The sequence below is a fragment of the Chiloscyllium plagiosum genome, chromosome 9 (genome assembly GCF_004010195.1).
Source record: "Chiloscyllium plagiosum isolate BGI_BamShark_2017 chromosome 9, ASM401019v2, whole genome shotgun sequence".
Taxonomy (NCBI): domain Eukaryota; kingdom Metazoa; phylum Chordata; class Chondrichthyes; order Orectolobiformes; family Hemiscylliidae; genus Chiloscyllium; species Chiloscyllium plagiosum.
The window spans coordinates 64,300,697-64,323,610 of NC_057718.1; the positions used below are offsets into that span (position 1 = coordinate 64,300,697).

Consider the following 22,914-nt stretch of genomic DNA (forward strand, 5'->3'; position numbering starts at 1 on the left):
TTAAACAATGATAGATTTTACTGATAAATATTAGGTATTGCACATTGAGATAGGAAACAAAAGACTCACAATTAACAAAGGGAGAAAAAAAAACACAGACTGAGGGGTATGGCAGGTGATCAATCATAGCATGAGTCACTCCTCAACAAACCTAATCAAGTACAGGTAAAAGTGAAAGTAGAGGTTTACAAAATTATGAGGGGCATGGATAGGATAAATAGGCAAAGTCTTTTCCCTGGGGTCAGGGAGTCCAGAACCAGAGGGCATAGGTTTAGGGTGAGAGGGGAGAGGGGAAAGATATAAAAGAGATCTAAGGGGCAACATTTTCACGCAGAGGATGGTACGTGTATGGAATGAGCTGCCAGAGGATGTGGTGGAGGCTGGTACAATTGCAACATTTAAGAGGCATTTGGATGGGTATATGAATAGGAAGGGTTTGGAGGGATATGGGCTGGGTGCTGGCAGGTGGGACTAGATTGGGTTGGGATATCTGTTCAGCATGGACAGGTGGGACCGAAGGGTCCGTTTCCATGCTGTACATCTCTATGACTCTATACGTAATCTAGATAGTTATGTTCACTCATCCTTTACACAGCTTGAATAAGGAACCAATAACACTCATTGGAACTTACCATTGCGGTATTTAGCACATACTACTAATATTTTAATTCAATATATAAGGTTTGAAAATATATATTTTTGATTTAAATTATTTTGAAAGCATTTCTAAGTCACAATTCACTTGTATCTTTTAAACCAAACAATTTCTATTATAAGTACTGTCAGAAATAATTGAGAGACTGAAAGATGACAGAAACTGATGAAAACTTGAAACATTAAGGAGAAACAGATCTCTCAAGCATAGAACAAAAAGCAGCTGAACAGTACTGTTGTTGTTAAGATGGTAAACACTTACCTGGCAAGAGCAGCAATATTTCCTAATGTATAAAACACTGCAAATAATTTGAGTCCACCTGGAAGCCACAGCAAAACTGTTCCCTGAATGAATAACAAAAAACAAAAGAATAAATTCTACCATTTTATCAGAAATTATTACAGCTGCAGTAAATCTTGGTGTATGTCTGAAATTCACTAATATTTTAACAAAAGGACTTTCAATATCCATTTGAGAGAAAGTGAAATTATATATTTTTAAAAGTGTCATTTTTATTCTTTGCCTTTGATTTTATTTTTACATTTCTATGCATTTGGTTTCTATCCAACAACAAACATTAAGACATTTGGTTGAAAAAATAATGGCGATTGAATAATACATACCATTACTGATTTGCAATTTATTAGCAACTTAGAGGCTTAGAGTTATACAGCACGGAAACATATCCTTCGGTCCATTCATCCATGCCAACGGATCTAGTTCCATTGGATAATGTTTGGCCCACAACTGTCTAAACCCTTCCTGTTCATGTACTCATCCAGATGCCTTTTAAATGGTGTAATTGTTCTCACCTCCACCACTTCCCCTGGCAGCTCACTCGATATAGGCACTACCCTCTGTGTTTAAAAACTTGTCCTTTAGGACCCTTCTAATTTTTTTCCCCGCTCTCCTTAAACTTATGTCATATAGTTCTGGACTCCCCCACTCTGAGGAAAAGATCGTGGCTATTCACCCTATCCATGCCCCTCATGATTTGATAAACCTCCGTAAGTTCCTACGTCCTTTTAATGACAACACTCCAGGGGGCCCTATCATTAACTGTATAAGTCCTGCCCTGATTTACCTTCCCAAAATGCAACACCTTGCATTTATCTAAATGAAACTGCCACTCCTCAGCCCATCTGATCAAGGCCCATTGTGCTCCGAGATAACCTTCTTCACTGTTCACTACACCACCAATTTTACTGACCATACCTCCTATGTTCACATCCAAATCATTTATATAAAGGACAAAAAACAGTGGAATCAGCACCAATCCTTGTGGCACACTGTTGGTCACAGGTCTCTAGTCCAAAAAAACCCTTCTCAACCACCATCCTCTGTCTCCTACCTTCAAGCCAACTTTGTACCTAATTGGCTAGCTGCCCCTGTAATCCATGTATTTTAACATTACTAACTCATTCCTGGACGCATAATTCTATATATAAATTCCATTTTCAATTAGGTTCCAGCCTGTTACTCACTCCCAGATATCCTTGATTCTATATGGGGCCCTCTTGTGGCAATGGTAATGTCCCTATCCCATGGACCAGGAGGCTTGGGTTTAATTCTCATCTGTTCCAGAGATGTGTAACAACATCTCTGAACAGGTTGATTAGAAAAATAAAAACATAAGAAACAAAACATACACAATGTGGTGAAGATTAATGTGCAGCCAGAGGATTGAGACGCCGGGATACCCAGCATGAGCAAAACTAATGTAGTGTACAAAATCCCATGCAAGGACTGCACAAAACACTATATAGGACAAATAGGAAGACAGCTAACGATCCGCATCCATGAACATCAACTAGCCACGAAACGCCACGACCAGCTATCCTTAGTAGCCACACACGCAGATGACAAGCAACATGAATTCGACTGGGACAACACTACTATTATAGGACAAGCCAAACAGAGAACAGCCAGGGAATTCCTAGAAGCATGGCACTCATCCACAAACTCCATCAACAAACACGTCGACCTGGACCCAATATACCGGCCACTACAGCGGACAGCTGAAACTGACAACCGGAAGCGGCAGGGACAGGCCACTATAAATGCCAGAGGAAACACCACAGAAGCGCTTCACAGGAGGCTCCCAAGCACTGAGGATGTCACCTAGACAGGGGACGAAACGTTTGCAACAAAAGTTTCCAGCTTGGCGAACAGAACCACAACACCAATTCTCCCTGCTACAGGAAGAATGTTGTCATAGGTTCAGAAAAACTTTACAAGGATGTTCCCAGGGTTAGAGGGTTTGAGCTATAGGGAGAGGCTGAATAGGCTGGGACTATTTTCCCTGGACCATTAGAGGCTGAGATTTATAATATCATGACGGGCCTGAATAGGGCATACAGCCAAGGTCTTTTCCCCAGGATGGTGGAGTCCAAAACTAGAGGACATAGGTTTAAGGTGAGAGGGGAAAGATTTAAAAAGGACCTATTGGGCAACTTTTTCACACAGGGGATAGTGCATGTATGGAATGAGCTGCCAGAGGAAGTGTGGAGGAGAGTATACTTACAATATTTAATAGACGCCTGGATGGGTGCATGAGTAGGACGTGTTTAGAGGGATATGTGCAAAATGCTGACAAATGGGACCAGATTAATTTAGGATATCTGGTTGGCATGGACAAGTTGGACTGAAGGGTCTGTTTCCATGCTGTACAGCTCTATGACTCTAAAAATATAAGAGAAAAGCTTCTACTTACAAGAATTGAAAAGCAAACTCCAACGACAAAGCAAATTGCAAACCACTTCACCCTTGTCCCAAAGCTGAGTGATGTTGAATCGAGGACCTTGAAATAAAATCACAAATTTATGACAGTTTTTGACTGCACATGGAAGAAACCTGTACATAATACCTTTAAAAACAAAATTAAATCTAGTGCTTGGGCACTAAAGATATCCAAAAAGTTTGAAGCTTGAGAGTTGAATATATTTGGAGTCAGAAGGTTAGAATAAAAGAGAGGGGCACACAAACACTTACTAGGAACCCAGAATAGGAAATACACAAACAGTTTAAAAAGCAGCTCTATTAGAACGTTTTTGAAATTATATCAGATATAAAATGCTAATTAACTTGGAAAAACATTTAGTGTTCACCTCAGATCACCAATATGTTTGAGGGGGCAGGAATGTTAACCCAGAAAATTAAGACTGAATCTCACTTTTTTGTTTTTATTAATGTATAAAATCTGAACTGGTTTTTGTGCTACCAATGAAGAAACACAATAGTCACATTTACAAGCACATCAAGGTAAAAATATCAAACTTTTATACACTTGCAAGCACAAAACAAATAAAATTTACTAAATTTATTCTAGCACTACTGAAGAAAATTCCAGGTGAAATTTGTACAACCCACAGTAAATCTCATATGTGCACTGCAAACTGAAGGCGCTTCCACTTCAACTACTTTAGGTGTTACAAATAAAAGAAACAAGGTACCTACAAATAAAATTTCAAGTGTGAACACAGCCAGTCATGTGAATTAAACCAGTATTTATTGTTGCTGCCACAAGTAAATTTGGTGAACTCCTTGTTTAATTAAAATATTTTACGTAGAAGCAAAATATTCAAAGTTTGTGAGAAGATGTGTAGCTCGGGTGCTCGCTGTTGTGGTTCTGTTTGCCAAGCTGGGAATTTGTGTTGCAGACGTTTCGTCCCCTGTCCAGGTGACATCCTCAGTTCTTGGGAGCCTCCTGTGAAGCGCTTCTGTGATCTTTCCTCTGGCATTTGTAGTGGTTTGAATCTGTCACTTCCAAATGCCGGAGGAAAGATCATAGAAGTGCTTCACAGGAGGCTCCCAAGCACTGAGGATGTCACCGAGACAGGGGACGAAACTTCTGCAACTCAAATTCCCAGCTCGGCGAACAGAACCACAACAAGAAGCAAAGTATGTTCGCCCATTCTTTGCAAACGTACTCTTTGAAACGAAGGCAAGATCAGCTAGATTTATTTTTCTGCAGAACACTCACTCAGCATGGTACCCAAGTGAAAGTTGTGGATTTGAATGGATCGTAAAAAGGAAGATAAACTTTCCCAAACTTTACTCCAAATATATTGGAAAATTGGATTTATAAGCAAGTTTTGTTTTTACTTTCAGTACTTCAAAAACAAATAACAGCACGGTTTCAGAACCAGCAAACTGGAATGTCAATTATTAAACGGAGGAATACCAAGGGAGCCAGTTTAACTAAATAGAACAGATTTTCAAACATTCCTTCTCTTATGATCTTGTTTCGAGAGATGGATCTCATTCAGATTGGTGGCTTTTTTACAGAATCCAAGAACTGTATTTTGCAAAGAGGACACAATGGTCACTATTGCCTTCAAACATGTAGGTTGCCTTAAACAGCCAACTGTTTTAAGGATCTTGATAGTCACACAATGAGGAGGTGCAACACAAATGTATTTGTTAGAGTTGCTTTTGGTGAAACAGCAAATCAATTATTATACACCACATGCAGCTGTACATGTAAAGTAGGACTATAAAGCCTACTTGCAGCAGAGTTTCAAACGTCAAAACATTTTAATTTTTGTTACTTAATCATGGGATGTCAGGCATTGCATGCTCATCACTAGTTGCTCTCAAGAAGGAGGTGGTGTACTGCCCTCTTGAACCAATGAAATCTATTTGGGTGCATGTAGATCTACAATGCAGTTAAGAAAGGAGTTCCAGGATTTTAACCCATAATCATCGAAATAACATTGAGTCAGGACGTTCATTGGCTTGGAGGGACACTTGCAGGCAGTGGTATCCTCATGATCTAATGTCCCAGTTATTCTGAAAGCGGTTGTAGGTTTGGAAGTGCTGTTTGTGGACCTCTAGCGAATTTCTGCAATGTAACTTATAGATGTTAGATACTGCTGCTACTGAGCATTGAATTTGGAGGCAGTGAATGTTTGTCAATGTGGTACCAAGTGGGCTGCTTTATTTTGAATGGTGTTAAGCAGTCTTCTGTGCTGCTCATCCAGACAAGTTAAAGTGGTACTGTGGCCACTCCATAATAACCTTTCAATTGCAGTTTTCATTCCCATCAAGCTTAACGTCTTTGTAACAATGTGAAATTTAAATTGTCATCTTAAAACTGTTATACCAGCATAATGCACATTGTTGCATTACTTACCTGATCGGCTCCTGATATTTATCCTAAGGCAGCGTGAAAAAAAGCAAATTGAAGTGATTTATGATTTATCCTTTATTATTCATTTAATCATTGTACTTGCTTGTTGAGGTCAGAAATTGAAATTTATCTTTGTAGAAACTTTAAAAAGGCATTTGTGTAGACAATTTACACATTGACAAGTTTCAATTTTTCACAAAAAGAAAATTCATACTAATTATATAAAACACAGCTGAAAAATGTTATTCAAACTTATTGCACAGTACTAAACTTATAGAATCTAAGTATATGCATTTTCTAATTTATTTTTAAACTTGAATGCACCAATTTATTCAGAGTAGCAATCCTCCAGTGTTATACCCAAATTATCACCATTCTAATATATGCCCAGAAATCAAATGGCAATAAGCATTTGGATCGTACATTATAAGTCTAACATAATCCTCCACACATCGGATTGCCAAATGTACAACAGTAGTGATTGGTAGGCAATCAGGAGTGGCAACTTGGAATAATGTGCCTCTTTGAGGAGAAAGTGAGGCGGAGGAAAAGGTGGGAGGTGGGGCCAGTGTAGTTGCGGAAGATGGAATGTGCCTCTTCCTTATCTAGGTGAACCAAGACCAACTGATGTTCCAATCAAGACCAGAAAGCACACACTGGAAGTCAAACTTGGTCTGTATGGAACAGTCTCCTACTTGATGCATTACCCCATCAGGCCATCCCAGAAGCACTTGATGACAATTCTATAACTAGCAATCATTAACTCCCACACATGCATTGATACAATGTACCTTCCTGGTTTGAAGTTTTTATAGCATGCATAGTACAGATTCAAATTACTATTAATACTTAAAGCCGAAGTCACTGAGCATATGCAATCAAAAGCTTCAGACCTTTAAGAATTTAAACTAGAAAACTAGTTACAATTTCTGCACCTGAAGGAAGGAAGGGTACTCATCAATCATGACACTAAGCCTTGTAAACGTCAATGACTTTCAGTTATTTCCATTGCATTTTATTTGCTGAACTGCCTGAAAACCATTTTCTGGATTCCACTGTGGACACTGCCTTTTCCCAATGATAGTATAATGCAACACAGCAGGGACTCAATCAACAGGCATTACCATTTCTGCATTATGCTGGATTTAGTTTCGCTAATTGCAAATGGTGATCAAAGCAGAGTGACAAAAAATACATAAGCTAATAACTGTGTATATGTCTACAAAATTGAAACCTGCATCCAAGGTATTACTAAAGTGCTTTCAAGCCATATTTTCAGTAAGACTTCTTCCTTGGTTGTACTTTTTAAATTTGCAAGGAACCACATTTTGGGCTACAAACTGCAAAATGGAAATTGACCACTGATATGTGACTAAAAGTATCAGGACAGATTTTGCAACTTGAAGGTCAAGTTGAATTGTGCTGCACACTTTTCACAATATTGTACCATCTGATGGAGCAGGGGTAGGTACTATACAGGACATTAGGAATCTTTAAGTCCAGGAGAAACTGCCGTACGGAACTGCTTCTTAGTTTGTAGTTTCAGAGGCCTGTAGGACAGTTTACCCAGAGGCTTCCAGGAGCCTGCATGTAGAAAAAGTCTCACAGTAAGAGTGAAAAAAAAGACAACATTCAGGAGCTCTAAAAGTAAATCATTCTAAAACAAGACATGGGCCTATAGAATGGCTGAGTCTAAAACTGACCATTGTTCTGTAGACAACATTGAGTCACCATCATTAAAAAACAAAAGAACAGAGAATGAATACATCCCACTCTTGTCGTGTGGACTTGAACCAGAGAATTTGTTTACCCTCTCCTTATTTTTCCACTCATAATATTATGTCAAACTCTATTTGTGTTTGTCTTGTTTGTGAATGAATGTGCTTAATTTGGGTTTTAAAGGGGTATAGCTTGTGTTGCTCAACAGTAAGTTAGGCATTTGCATCCATTTCTGACACTTGTTAAAGAATATGATTAATTACAATAAATGGAATGACTTTCCAGCTAATGATGAAGCCTGTTGTGAATTACTTTGGTCCTAAAAAACAACCCATTGGACAAATTGATTACCTTGGTTTAATTGGGTAGTTACAAATTTGTGACAAATAAAGGAACAGTGTGACTTGATTATTAGGGCACACTTTCCAGATGGGTTGTGACACATTCAAGATGAAAACATTCAAGCAAGCATTGGAAAACAGAACAATCTTGTAACTGGTCTGGAAGGACTTGATGAGGGCTGTCAGATGCCACAAACTCCTGACTGATCCAGTCCAGTGCTCATCAGACACTGACACGTAAATCAGATTAATCTAGTTTGGTTGTTGTTATAGACATAGAGGCTAAAAGGCTTGTTTCTATGCTGTATGATTAGGACTGTTTTTGCAATTGCAGCAGCAACACTGAATAGCTATCAGAAGAAAGAACTTTAGACAATTTTTCACTTCCCTATCAGGTCAGCTGTGTCAAACCTACCAAACCAGTGTAAACCAAGCATCCGGCCCAGAGATCTTTCAATCACTCAGGTAAATTGCTTCATCATTGGTTTGGCTACTATACAATTTCTATCAACGATCAGAATGCGTTAATTATCCAATGATAAAGATCTAATTTAAAAGACAAGTCACAACCTGCACAAGTTTAAATAAAAATTGCAGCATATTTTAGATGTGGCTCAATTAAAAGCATGTCTACTTTGGCTTCAAGTTCCAATCTAAGCATTGAACAAAAGTCAAAGCAAAGATTCCATTGATGCATGAAAGACTGCTCAAATGTTAGTGGTGCCAACTTTCAGATGCATCACCGAATTGAATTTCCCTTGCTCTCTCAGGTGGAGGGTCTCACTGGTGCCCGAGCATGTTGAATAATTAGGGCTTTAAATTAATTAGATTGCGGGTAGATTTGGAAAAGGGGAAATGTAGGCCAACAAAGCAAGAGGATATGGTAACATGCCAGGGCAGCTATTGGATATTGATACTCAGAGGGACAGGGAGGGACACACAGAGAGACTGTTTTACAGAGACACAATTATAAGGAGATCAAAACAGTGAACTAAATATTCATATCATAAGACACAGGAACAGAAATTAGGCTATTCAGCCAATTGAGTCTGCACCGCCATTCTATCATGGCTGGTAAGTTTCTCAACCCCATTTTCCCACATTCACCCTGTAACCTTTGATCTCCCTGACAATCAAGAGCCTATCTCTAATCTTAAATACAAAATGAGCTGGGCTGCACAGCCTTATGTGGCAATTAAATCCATAGATTCTTCACCACTCTCAGGCTGAAGAACTTTCTCCTCATTGCCATTCTAAAGGGTCTTCCTTTTGGTTTAGGGCTGTGCTCTCAAGTCCAAGTCTCTTCTGCTAATGGAAACATCTTCCCAATATTCCCTCTGTACAGGCCGTTCAATATTCTGCAAGTTTGAATTAGATTACCCCTTCATCCTTCTAAACGCCATCGAGTATAAACGCAGAGTCCTCAAACATTCCTCATATGTTAAGCCTTTTATTCCTGGGATTATTCTTGTGAACCTCTGGACCCACTCCAGGGCTCAAAATTACTCACAATATTCTAAATGTGGTCTGACCAGAGCCTTATAAAGTGTCAGAAGTACATCCCTGTATTTATATTCTCGTCCTCAAAATAAATGCCAACACTGTATTTGCCTTCCTAAATATTGACTCAACCTGCAAGTTTACCTGAACAGAATTCTGGACTTGGACTCCAAAGTCTCTTTGCATTTCAGATTTCCGAATGTTCTCCTCATTTAGAAAATAGTCTATGCCTCTATTCAGGGAAATGAGGCATTTTGAAAGTGCAAACAGGAAGGAAAGAGTGGTGGGTGGTACTGTTGTTATGGGGTGAAATAGGTATGATAGCAAGAAAGGATCTTGACGTGGAAGATGTAGAATTCAAATGGATGGAGGTAAAAACCAAAAAGAAGGTAAGTCGGCACTGGTAGGAATAGTCTAAAGGGTCCCTAACAGGAGCTATACAGTGAGACAAAGAATAGATCAGGAGATATTGAGGGCACATTCCCAAGGTAGTACCCTAACTATGGGTGACTTTAATCTTAATGTAAACTAGGATAATCAAATTGTCAGAGGAGGCCATGGGGACTATATTAGGGACAGTCTCCTAGAAAAATGTGTGGTGAATCCAATCAGTGATCACGCTATTTTGGATCTGTTGATGTTTAATGAGGCAAATTTCATCCATGATGTCAAAATAAAAGATGCCCTTGGAAACAGTGACCACAACATGGTAGAATTTAGTATTCAGTTCAAGATGGAACTTGGGTCAGAAAAAAACTGTGCTGAGTATGAAGGGTAATTACAAAGGAATGATGGTAGAGCTGGCTAGAATAGACTGGGAAAGGGGTTTAGCAGCAAAGACAGTTGAGGAACAATGGCAAAAAACTTAAGAAAATAGTTCATGGCTCACAGCAAACGCACATTCCAGTAGAGAAGGAAAACTTTAGGAAGGGGAGATCCAATTATTGTTAGCCAGGGAAATTAGGATAGCATAAGATTGACAGGAAAAAAAACATACTATTTGATAAAGAATAATGGTAAGGTAGAGGATTGGAGAAGTTTTAAAAATCACAAGAGCTTGTTTAAATATATGAAACGGGAAAGAGAAGCCAAAGTCCCTTAGTGAATGAGGCTGGGGAAACAATAATGAGGAGCCAAGAAATGGCAGAGGAGTTGAATCAATAGTTTGCATCAGCCTTCACAGTAGAAGGCACTAACAGCATCCAAAAAATACTAAATATTCACAGGACAAAAGAATGAGAGGAAATAAATATAATAATCTCTACAAAAAAGTTGCTAAAGAGACTAATGGGGCTAAAGACCAATAAGTCGCTGAACCTGATGGGATGCACCCTAGAACATTGAAGGAAGTAGCTACAGGAATAGTGGATGCACTGATAGTAATTTTCCTGGAATTCTTACATCCTGCAATTGTCAGAGGATTAGAAAATTGCTAGAGTAATACTTGTATTAAAAAGGAAAAGAAACAAAATCATGTCAGGTAAAGGCCAATTATCTTAATATTCATCACTGGGGGAAAATGTTATGGCCTATAATAAAGGATATAACACTACAGCATTTAGAAATATGCAATATGATCAAACAGAATCAACGTGGCTTCATTAAGGGGAGATAATGCCTGCCAAATTTACCAGAATTTGTTGAATAGGTAACAAACAGGATAGATAAAAGGTGAAGCAGTGAATGTAATATATTTGGATTTTCAGAAGGCACTTGATAAGGTATCATGCATTAGGCTATTTAGAAAATAAGAACCCGTGGTACTGGAGGTAATACATTAGAATGTATAGAGAATTGGCTACAAGGCAGAGAACTAGAATAAGGAGGGGGGCTTTTTCAGGATGGCAACCTGTAACTGGTGCTAGACCACAATTACTTATAATATACATTAATGACGTGAGTGAGGAAAAATGAATGTACTATAGCCAACTTTGCAGTTGACACAAAAACAGGTGGGAAGGTAAGGGATGAAGATGACAGAGCCTACACAGGGATTCAGGCTGGACAAGTGAGTAGGCAAAAACTTGGCAGATGGAATATAATGTGAGAAAATGTCAGGTTATGCACTTTGGCAGGAAGAATACAAGGGGTGAATGTTATTTAAATGGACAAAGATTGCAGAACACAGGGATCTGGGAGTCCTCATCCATAAATCACATTGCTAGCATGCAATTTCAAGAGTTGAACAGCAGTCAATGGTGACATCAACGGGTGGTAGGTACAAGGAGTATGGATTTTTCCGCCGAGTGAGTGGTCAACTTTTACTTGAGAAAGTATGTCAATTAATATCAGCAAAGAAAAACTTTTAGAAATCTTTGAGGGAGAAAATTTTGACAAATTCCAGGACCCAATGATCTATACCCTATTGTTCTAAAAGATACAAGATCTTATTATCTTTGCAGCCATGATGTTTTATAATTATTTAGGTACAGAAAGAGTTCAATTAGATTGGCAAACCTGACAGTGCCTTTCAAGAAAGGAGGGAGAGAGAAAACAGAAAACTAAGGGTCAGTTATCCTAACATCTGATGTTATTAAAATGCTGGAATTCATCATTAAGGAAGTCTTAACAATGCACTTGAAGTATAGTTTGATTAGACGCACAAGCATGGTTTTACAAAAGCCTATTTAACAAATGTATTAGTTTGAGGATGAAACTTATAGGGCGAAGAAAGGGGAATAGCGTATTTGGTCTCCTTCCTATCAGAAAGATGTTGTAAAACTTGAAAGGGTTCAGAAAAGATTTGAGCGATAGGGAGAGGCTGAACAGGCTGGGGTTGTTTTCCCTGGAGCGTCGGAGGCGGAGGGATGACCGTACAGAGGTTTTGCAAAATTATGTGGGGCATGGATAGGGTAAATAGACAAAGTCTTTTCCCTGGGGTCGGGGAGTCCAGAACTAGAGGGCATAGGTTTAGGGTGAGAGGGGAAAGATATAAAAGAGACCTAAGGGGCAACTTGTTCACACAGAAGGTGGTACTTGTATGGAATGAGCTGCCAGAGGAAGTGGTGGAGGTTGGTACAATTGCAACATTTAAGAGGCATTTGGATGGGTATATGAATAGGAAGAGTTTGGAGGGATATGGGCTGGGTGCTGACAGGTGGGACTAGATTGGGTTGGGATATCTGTTCGGCATGGACAGGTTGGACCGAAGGGTCCGTTTCCATGCTGTACATCTTTATGACTCTATGTACCATGCTTGGAATTCCAAAAGGGATTTAGTAAGGTGCCATACAAAAGGTAACAAATACTGGAAGAAGCCATGTAACCCATTGAGCCTTTCCCACCATGCAATATGATCTTGGCCGACTGAACAATTCACTTCATTCTAATAAAGCAACTGGTAATCAGAAATCTATCAATCCCTACCTCAAACATAGTCAAAGACTGAACGTTAAAGCCCTCAGTGGTACAAAATTGCAAACATTCATAAATCTGAATAGGGGTGACACAGTGGTCCAGCTGGGACGCCTTTTGGAGGGTCAGTGCAGATTCGATGCTGAAATGGCCTCCAGCTATATTATAGGGATTCTATGAAAATAATCTTAGATTTCTAAGTGGCATCCTCTGCAACTGCCATTTCTTTAATTATATTTTCCCAATCTACCTTAACCAATTTGTGCTTCACGCCTTCATAATTTTTCTCATTCAATGTATACGTAACACTCTTAATTTAGAATGAAATACTCACTTTCAACCATAATGTAAAATTCTATGACAAGATAGAAATGTTCGACACAAGAAATCAGTTGTGGGAATTATGTACAGGCTGCTAACAATAGAGAGTGGAGCATATAGGAAGAAATAATGAATACCTGTCAGAAAGACATGATAATAATCATGGGAGGTTTTAATATTGATTGGAAAGTAAGTTAGCCAAAGTTAGCTTAGATGGGTTTGTGGAATGTAGTAGCATAGTTTCTTAGAATGTCCTGTTCTGGAGCTGACCAGTGAGCCGGTTATAAAGACCAGTCCTGAAGTGGTGGAGGTTGGTAGAATGACAACATTTAAAAGTCATCTGGATGGGGATATGAATAGGAAGGATTTACAGGAATGTGGGCCAACTGCTGCCAAATGGGACTAGATTAGGTTGGGATATCTGGTCGGTGTGGACGAGTAGGACCGAAGGATCTGTTTCTGTGCTGTACACCTCTATGACTCTAATTGTGATGACTCATTCCTAACAGTTCTTTTACAATGATGTCCTTTTACAAAGATTATTAATCATTCCTTTGCATTACTGATATTAGAATGCAAGAGAGTGAGAACACATGCGAGAGGTAACGTAGCAGGCTTTGATTCCCATAGAACTTTTAACAATGAGCAAAACAGATATGAATTCTCCACTTTTATCTTTGAGATAAAACCGTTAAGCCAGATTTTGCTGTCCAAATAACAATGAACCTAGTACCAGCCATTAGTCTCTATCTACAATGATTCAACTTCAGTGAGAGCAGATGCCACGTTACAGGTGGAAAGTTGCTAGTAGATTTGTATTTTATAAAAGTGTCAGAAAAACATAGATCTGGCACATCTGTGGACAGAGAGAAACAATCTTGACATTAAGTCCATTATGTCTTTGCTTCTCTGCATTCCAAAGAGTCATACTTGACTCAAAACATTAATTGTTTCTTGTTGGTCTTGCTGAGATGCTCTCCAGCATCTGCAGTTTTTCGCTTTTGCTGATTTCCATTGTTAGGTGTGAAAAAGTCATCTTCCTCTATCTCTCACTTATGAATGCAACAAAAGGCATAAGGTTTGTGTATTTCCATGGTATAATTACAGTAAACTCACAAGAGAAAATTAAGTTTTCTAATTAAAGGTTTAGTAGGCGTTTAATGAAATGAAAAAATATTCATTATTGCTGGTCAAATCCTCTAACAAAATTGAGTGTGAAATTTAAGTTTCTATCTCTGGAGATTTAAGATATTTTTAAATTAAAATATAAAGAAAAAAAACTTTATTTCTGTACCAGATTTGCAAATCAATTCGCTTCCTATATACACAGTCATAGAGATGTACAGTACGGAAACAGACCCTTCGGTCCAATTCGTCCATGCCGACCAGATATCTGAACCCAATCCAGTCCCACCTGCCAGCACCCGGTCGATATCCCTCCAAACCCTTCCTATTCATATACCCATCCAGATGCCTCTTAAATGTTGCAATTGTACTAGCCTCCACCACATCTTCTGGCAGTTCATCCCACACACGTACCACGTTCTGTGTGAAAATGTTGCCCCTTAGGTCCCTTTTATATCTTTCCCCTCTCTATGCGCTGTAGTTCTGGATTCCCCTACCCAAAGAAAATACTTTGTTTATTTATCCTATCAAAGCCCCTCATAATTTTGTAAACCTCCATAAAGGTCACCCCTCAGCCTCCGATGCTCCAGGGAAAACAGCCCCAGCCTGTTCAACCTTTCCCTATAGCTCAAATCCTCCAACCCTGGCAACATCCTTGTAAATCTTTTCTGAACCTTTTCAAGTTTCACAACATCTTTCCGATAGGAAGGAGACCAGAACTGCACGCAATATTCCAACAGTGGCCTAACCGATATCCTGTACAGCTGCAATATGACCTCCCAACTCCTGTACTCAATACTCTGACCAATAAAGGAGAGCATACCAACCACCTTCTTCACTATCTTCAAGATGTCACCATCTATTTCCCTACATTCTAGATCTTCCATGTCCTTTTCCACAGTAAATACTGATGCAAAATACTCGTTAAGTATCTTCCCCATCTCCTGCAGCTCCACTCAAAGGCTGCCTTGCTGATCTTTTGAGGGGAGAAGGTGAGGGCTGTAGATGCTGGAGATCAGAGCTGAAAATGTGTTGCTGGAAAAGCGGAGGAGGTCAGGCAGCATTCAATGAACAGGAGAATCGACGTTTCGGGCATAAGCCCTTCTTCAGAAATGAAGAAGGGCTTATGCCCGAAACGTCGATTCTCCTGTTCCTTGGATGCTGCCTGACCTGCTGCGCTTTTCCAGCAACACATTTTCAGCTCTGATCTTTTGAGGGGCCCTATTCTCTCCCTAGTTACCCATTCGTCCTTAATGTATTTGCAAAAACCCTTTGGATTCTCCTTAATTCTATGTGCCAAAGCTACGTCATGTCCCCTTTTTGCTCTCCTGATTTTTCTCTTAAGTATTCTCCTACTGCCTTTATACTCTAAGGATTCACACGATCTACCCTGTCAACACCTGACATATGCTTCTTTCTTTCTCTTAACCAAAATCTCAATTTCTTTAGTAATCCAGCATTCCCTATACCTACCAGCCTTTCTTTCCACCCTAACAGGAACATATTTTCTCGGGACTCTCATTTCTGAAGGCTTCCCAATTTCTAGCCGTCCCTTTTCCTGTGAACATCTGCACCCAATCAGCTTTTGAAAATTCTTGCGTTATAACATCAAAATTGGCCTTTCTCCAATTTAGATCTGGTTTACCCTTTTCCATCACTATTTTAAAACTAATAGAATTATGGTCGCTGGCCCCAAAGTGCTTCCCCACTGACACCTAAGTCACCTGCCCTACCTTATTTCCCAAGAGTAGGTCAAGTTTTGCACCTGCTCTAGTGGGTACATCCACATACTAAAATCAGAAAATTTTCTTATACACACTTAACAAATTCCTCTCATCTAAACCCTTAACACTATGGCAGTCCCAGTCTATGTTTGGAAAGTTAAAATCCCCAGCATAACCATCTTATTATTCTTACAGATAACGGAGATCTCCTTACAAATTTGCTTCTCAATTTCCCTCTGACTATTAGGGTGTCTACAATTCGATCCTAATAAGGTGATCATCCATTTTTTATTTCTCAGTTCCACCCAAACCACTTCCCTAGATGTATTTCCAGGAATATCCTCCCTCAGTACAGCTGTAATGCTATCCCTTATCAAAAACACCACTCCCCCTCCTCTCTTGCCTCCCTTTCTGTCCTTCCTGTGGCATTTGTATCCTGGAACATTAAGCTGCGAGCACTGTCAATCCCTGAGCCATATTCACTCATTTAAATCCTCCCAAGCAGCTCTAGCAACCGAACATTATTGCTTCTCAGTTCTATTAATTTGACAATTCAATCTGATTAGTTGAGGAGACTAGAACTGCTTTAGCCCTCACTCCCAGGACGCCTTACAGCTTTATTAATTCACACTTACAGCAGCTTGCCAAACAGAAAATGTTAAAATGTAAAATATATGAACTAGTCTTAATGGGCAGAAGATGCTGTTAAATCTGGTCCAATATCTGTGACAATGCAGCATTACTTCAATGCCAACAGAATTTTTGGTCAAGCCATTGACTTGGAGCCAAGCATGCTACAGCATGTTATTTAAATATAAAGGGGAAAGACTGAATTGAGGATTTAGAAAACTAAAATCGAAATCATCCTTGAAAGTTGTCACCCAGGTTGATAGGGTTGTTAAGAAGGCATATGGTGTGTTAGTTTTTATTGGTAGAGGGCTTGAGTTTCAGAGCCATGAAGTCATATTGCAGCTATACAAAAGTCCGGTGCAGGTGCACCTGTGAGTATTGCATACAGTCCTGGCCACAGCAATATAGGAGGGATGTGGAAGCTTTGGAAAGGATTGAGAAGAGATTTATTAGGATGTTGCCTGGTGTGGAGGCAAGATCTTATGAGGAAAGGCTGAGGGACTCGAAGCTGTTATCGTTAGAGAGAAGGAAGTTGAGAGGTGACTTAATTGAGACATATAAGATAATCAGAGGATTAGATAGGGTGGACAGTGAGAGCCTTTTTCCTCAGATGGAGATTGTTAGCACGAGGGGACATAACTTTAAATTGAGGGATGATAGATATAGGACAGATGTCAGAGGTGGTTTCTTTACTCAAAGTGTTGCAGAGACGTGGAACACACTGCCTGCAACAGTAGTAGACTCACCAACTTTAAGGGGATTTGAGTGGTTATTGGATAAACGTATGGATGAAAATGGAATAGTGTAGGATAGATAGGCTTCAGATTGTTTCGACACATCAATGCAACCGATGGCCAAAGGGCCTGTACTGCACTGTAATGTTCTATGGTCTATGTAAAATAAGTTGCATCCATATAGTACATTCATTGTTGCAAAATATTCCAAATTGTTTCATGAGAATGTTATCAAACTTACATGACACCAAGTCACTTATGGAGATATTAAGATGTGATACAAAAATAAACGCATATTCAAAAAGATAGATTTTGAGTACATCTTAAAGGAAGAGAAGTGCAGAGGCTTAGTGAATACAGTGTACTTTTTAGGGCAAAGATGGCTAAAGACTTGGCCATTAATGCAATAGCACAAAAATTCAGGGATGCACAAGAGGCTAGATTTGGAATAGCAGAGATCTTGGAGGGATGTGGGGCTAGATGGAGTTACAGAGATCGGGAGGAGCAAGAGCTTGAAGGAATCTGAAAACAATGATTAGAATTTTAAATCAAGGCACTGCCAGACTGTACTGAAGTAAATTTGCAAATATTCCTGTATTGATCCAAAACACCATAAGCTAGGAATCCTCAAATTTACTCCTTCCTGGCTTTTCTTCCTGTATTCCCTACAATATTCAAGTGCAGCATTTGGCTTGCTCTTAGCTCTACTAGCTCATCATGCCCAGCTTCGCAATACTTTATGAAAATATAGAACAATTGCCCTGGTCTGTAAAATGCTTTCATGATCTCACAGCAGCCAACCTTCTAGGATGATACATTCCTGATTCCAGCCTCCTGTGTAACTGCATCTTGTTTTGCTCTATCATGGGTGGTTGTATTGGGTCATCTCGGTTTTAGTATTTTGAATTCCTTCCGTAAAGGTTCTCTTGTTTTGTTAACAATTGTAAATTCGTTCTGAAACACAATGCTTTCAAATTTTTGCTTTTATGTAACTTCTGTGCTTTTGCAAAAACATAGGCAAGGCAAGGCAAGGCAATGATAATAGCTATACAAGACAGGATTTGGACAACCTAGGTAGAACACAAACAAAAGTGGTCAATGCTTACTACTTAAGTGTATAAAATTCTAAAGTGTATTTTTCAGTAACAAACTTAATTTAAGGTGATTGCTTTTTAACAGAAAAATCATACAAATACTTTATATTTACGTGATATACTTGTGTACCAGTGATTTGTGGAGCCTGAACTTAAAGGTCTGAGGTTTTCATTGCAATTGAGAAACCCATTTTCTGCTCATTATTTTTATTAAAACGCAACACTAAGATTGTAGTAATATCATTTGAGATAGATACGCTGTAACACTCCGAACAACTGTTAGCATTTTTAAAAATTTCAAGTATCAGTTTGAAAGGAAGATGAAAATAAAAGCTTTCTCTTCCTGGAGTTTAGTTAGTGTGCTTTGTGCTCTCCAGCATTTCTGCCCGAGCAAATAAAAGGTACTAATTACACCACCGGGAAAAACTAAAACTGCTCCCTTCGGTCCAGCTGATAGGTTAATACAGACTATTCACAACTACATCAGTCCAACTTGAACTTCCAAAGGAAAAAATGAGGTAGTGGCAGCATGTGAGACAGGAAACAATGCTGAATAGTTAGTTTTTTGATTTGGAAATAGAGTAACAGCGAGGTTCCCCAGGGCTTGCAACTGGGATCATAGCTTATTGTAATACACACTATTGGCTTGGACTTCAGGCGGGATCTTGGGTTTTCAAACAGAGATTACAATGAGACAGTTGTGATGAACCTTTATAAAACATAGGTTTGGACTCAACTGGAGCACCGTGTGTGATTATAGGCAATGCACTTTAGATATGAAGGCATTAGCAAACATGCAGAAAAGGCTTATAAGAATAAAGGACTGACGTTCCATGACTGGAGAAGCTGGGGTCATTCTTCTTTAAGTGAAAAGGAGGGGAGATTTCAGAACAGCATGAAAAATCATGAGGGACTGAGAAAACAGAGAGAAACTATTTCCTTTGGCAGAAGGAACAGGAACCAGAGGACACGAGATAATGTTTTTTTTAAAAAAGCCAATAGCAACATGCAGAAAAACCTTTTTATTGCAGTGAATGGTTTGGACCTGGAATACACAGCCCGATATTGTAGTGGCGACATATTCAGTTGAGGCTCTCAAAAGGAAATTGGATAAGCACCTGAAAAGCAAAGACCTGGAGAGCTTTAAGGTGGCTAAGTTCGACTCACTGAGTTGTTTTCACGAAGTCCAGAAAATGAAGCCTGAATTGCAATCAATCATACTATGTTCCTATGACCTCATATCCACCTTCACAAAAGGAAGTCCTCTTTTCCTGTCTGGCTAAAGAAACAGCCTCAGTGCATCGACTCGTAGTGTGTTACTGACCACAACCAAGCCCACTCAAAATATATTAAGATAGGCTAGACTCTAACTTCTTCTTATTTTTAATGTAAGGCATTGTGTTCTAGATCCAATTCCATTGCTCAAACTACCGGACTTGAAACAAAGTACACTTTATTCATACACTAAAATACAGAAAATAAAAATAAAATAAAACAATTATCCCATTGTCAAATACAATAAAACGCAAACTTGTGCAAAAACAATGATATTTGACCATGTCAAACCAGCACTCCTTTTGTTTCACTCACTCAAGTATGAAACCATTCCCAATTTCAAGACAACGCACATTGCACAATTAAACTCACTCATTTTAGACTATGCATGCTGCAAAGAATAATGCTCAAGATCCCGACTAGGTAGTACTTTCAGATAAAGTTGCTTTGTAGTTAAACTTGTAGATTGTAACTTGTAACTTGCTGGGGCAGCCCATGGCCAGAGGTGGTACAAGATGGCTGCCTGTGGATTTTTAGTTAGTATATGTTGCCCAGATTGGAGGATTTGAGCTATAGCGAGAGGTTGAATAGGCTGGAGCGGTTTTCCCTGGAGCATCAGAGGCTGAGGGGTGACCTTATAGAGGTTTATAAAATCATGAGGGCATGGATAGGATAAATAGACAAAGTCTTTTCTCTGGGGTGGGGGAGTCCAGAACTAGAGGGCATAGGTTTAGGGTGAGAGGGAAAAGATATAAAAGAGACCTAAGGGGCAACCTTTTCACGCAGAGGGCAGTACGTGTATGGAATGAGTGGCCAGAGGAAGTGGTGGAGGCTGGTACAATTGCAACATTTAAAAGGCATTTGGATGGGTATATGACTAGGAAGGGTTTGGAGGGATATGGGCCAGGTGCTGGCAGGTGGGACTAGATTGTGTTGAGATATCTGGTCGGCATGGACGAGCTGGACCGAAGGGTCTGTTTCCATGCTGTATGACTCTACATAGCAGAAAAGATTTTTAGCAGCAGTAACAGAATTAGCTTGCTGAGTTCAGAATTAATGTGAGATCATAAGTTAGGATAACAATAGCTTTGAGAATAAGATAAACTCAAAGTAACAGGGTCCAGGCAGAACAAAGAATCTTACAAATTAATATAGAGAGTTCTGTATGAACCCACAGCTGCAGATGTCTGTAAGAGGTAGTCTGATAAGACATATCTGGGAACAAACAGCCTGAGGTTTGTAGTTTAGCAAGAATTAAAAGAAAAGTATGATCAATGATAACAGACAATTGGTAAGGTAAAAGGACAACAAGATTATACCTTGTAAAACCTTTAGGATTTCAGAAAAGCTTGCTAAACAGTGAAAGTGAGTGAGTTCACACTTATTAATGGAATTTGAATAGATGTTATCATATTAAGTAAAAATGAGTGTGGAACTATTAACAGTTGGGCTCAGAAATTTAATCTTAGAAGGAGCCCTCTTAAAACACATTGACAGTATGTGAATAGAAGGAGTTATCATTATCGTTGCATCTAAAATATAGAGGGGTATCATTTATCTGACCTTCCAAGGTCAGGTGGGACAGAAACTACTCAGAACTTGTTAGCTAAAGAATTCTAACATTCGGTGTAGCTACATAACTTTATACATAATTAACTTTACATTGCAAATTATATAGCAATTAGTAGGAATCCCCTGTGATTAGGATAGTAGGAAATAGAAGATGAGCAACAGAATTTGATCAGGATAGCAATGAATAAAAGAATTCAAACAGTCCTTAGAGATGAGCAAGTCTGGAATTGGCTGCGACAGGGTATAGCTGTTACCAGTGGAATGCACATTAATGAAATACATTGTAAGATCTCAAGGACTGATGATAACAATGTCTAGTAAACATCAAAGATAGAGAGTTTTGAAAAGATTTGTAGCTCAGGTGGAGGTTCCGGATGGGAGTTTGCTCGCTGAGCTGGAAGATTCGGTTTCTGACGTTTCATCACCATACTAGGCAACATCATCAGTGAGCCTCCGGTGAAGCACTGGTGTTATGTCCCACTTTCTATTTATGTGTTTAGGTTACTTTGGTTTAGTGATGTCATCTCCAGTTCTTTTTCTCAGAGGGTAGTAAATGGGATCCAAGTCGATGTATTTATTGATAGAGCTCCAGTTGGAATGCCATGCTTCTAGGAATTCTCATGCATGTCGGTTTGGCTTGTCCTAGGATGGATGTGTTATCCCAGTCAAAGTGGTGTCCTTACTTGTCTGTATGTAAGGATTCTAGTGATAATGGGTCATGTCTTTTGTGGCTAGTTGATGTTCATGTATCCTGGGAGCTAGTTTTCTGCCTGTCCAATGTAGTTTTTGTTACAGTCCTTGCAAGGTATTTTGTCTGTATCGGGTCTTTTCAATTCATTAGCTGCTGTTTTAGTGTGTTGGTGGGTTTGTGGGCTACCATGATGCCAAGAGGTCTGAGTAATCTAGCAGAAGTTTCAGAGATGTCTGTGATATAGGTGAGAGTGGCTAAGGTTTCTGGGTGCGTAAACAGAAGTTTCAGAGATGTCTGTGATATAGGTGAGAGTGGCTAAGGTTTCTGGGTGCGTAAACACACAAGTAGAAAGCGGAACATAACACCAGCACTTCACCAGAGGTTCACTTATGATGGTACCTAGTATGGTGATGAATCTTCTAAAACTGAACCTTCCAGCTCAACGAGCAAACTCATACCCAAAGCATCAAAGATCATGGAGGGCCTAGGGCTGTCCATCACTGATCAGGTGTTTTATAGGATTCGATGGATAGATTGGGGGATGGAACAATAACATCAATGTTGCACATAATTATTGTCATAAAATTGTCTGAAAATACCACATTCAGATGGAGAAAACAGAATGTCGCTTACCTTCCCTCCGATCTGAGCCATATTTAAGTGGGCAACTGGGCTCCACCTGTGGAGCAGTCTCTGGCCTCTTCCACACGTGTGGTAAAACTCTAAATAAAGGTCACTTGTACCGCTGAACTCAGAACTGGACATTCTCTGATATCTCTCCCCAACACAACAGAAATAAAAACAAAATGGAGAAGTCCAACAGATTTGGTGGCATCTGTTTCTCTCTCCATAGATGCTACAAGAAACCTGATGATTTCTCCAGCAGTCTGATTTTACTTTATTCTGGCATCTGCAAGATTTTGCTTTTAATTTGAGATTATAACTGATCCTGTCAGAGTATCATTGACCAATATGTTAGCCATATGTTGCAAATAGGGTTTCCAAATGTAGTAAAATTTTACCATTTGTAGAGTAGGGGTGGACAAAG

At 39.3% G+C, this 22,914-nt stretch overlaps 1 protein-coding gene across 2 annotated transcripts in view; it reads right to left on the bottom strand.

Annotated features, from left to right (window-relative positions):
* Window positions 1–22,914, bottom strand: part of sft2d1 (SFT2 domain containing 1) — a 65,559-nt gene that overhangs the window by 36,861 nt on the left and 5,784 nt on the right. For both annotated transcript variants that reach the window (XM_043696110.1, XM_043696109.1), the window contains exons 2-3: window positions 3,369–3,455; window positions 917–999 (exon numbers count right to left, since the gene is read on the bottom strand). In XM_043696110.1, coding sequence (XP_043552045.1) covers window positions 917–999; window positions 3,369–3,455 — 170 coding nt within the window. The remainder of the gene's footprint in view (window positions 1–916; window positions 1,000–3,368; window positions 3,456–22,914) is intronic.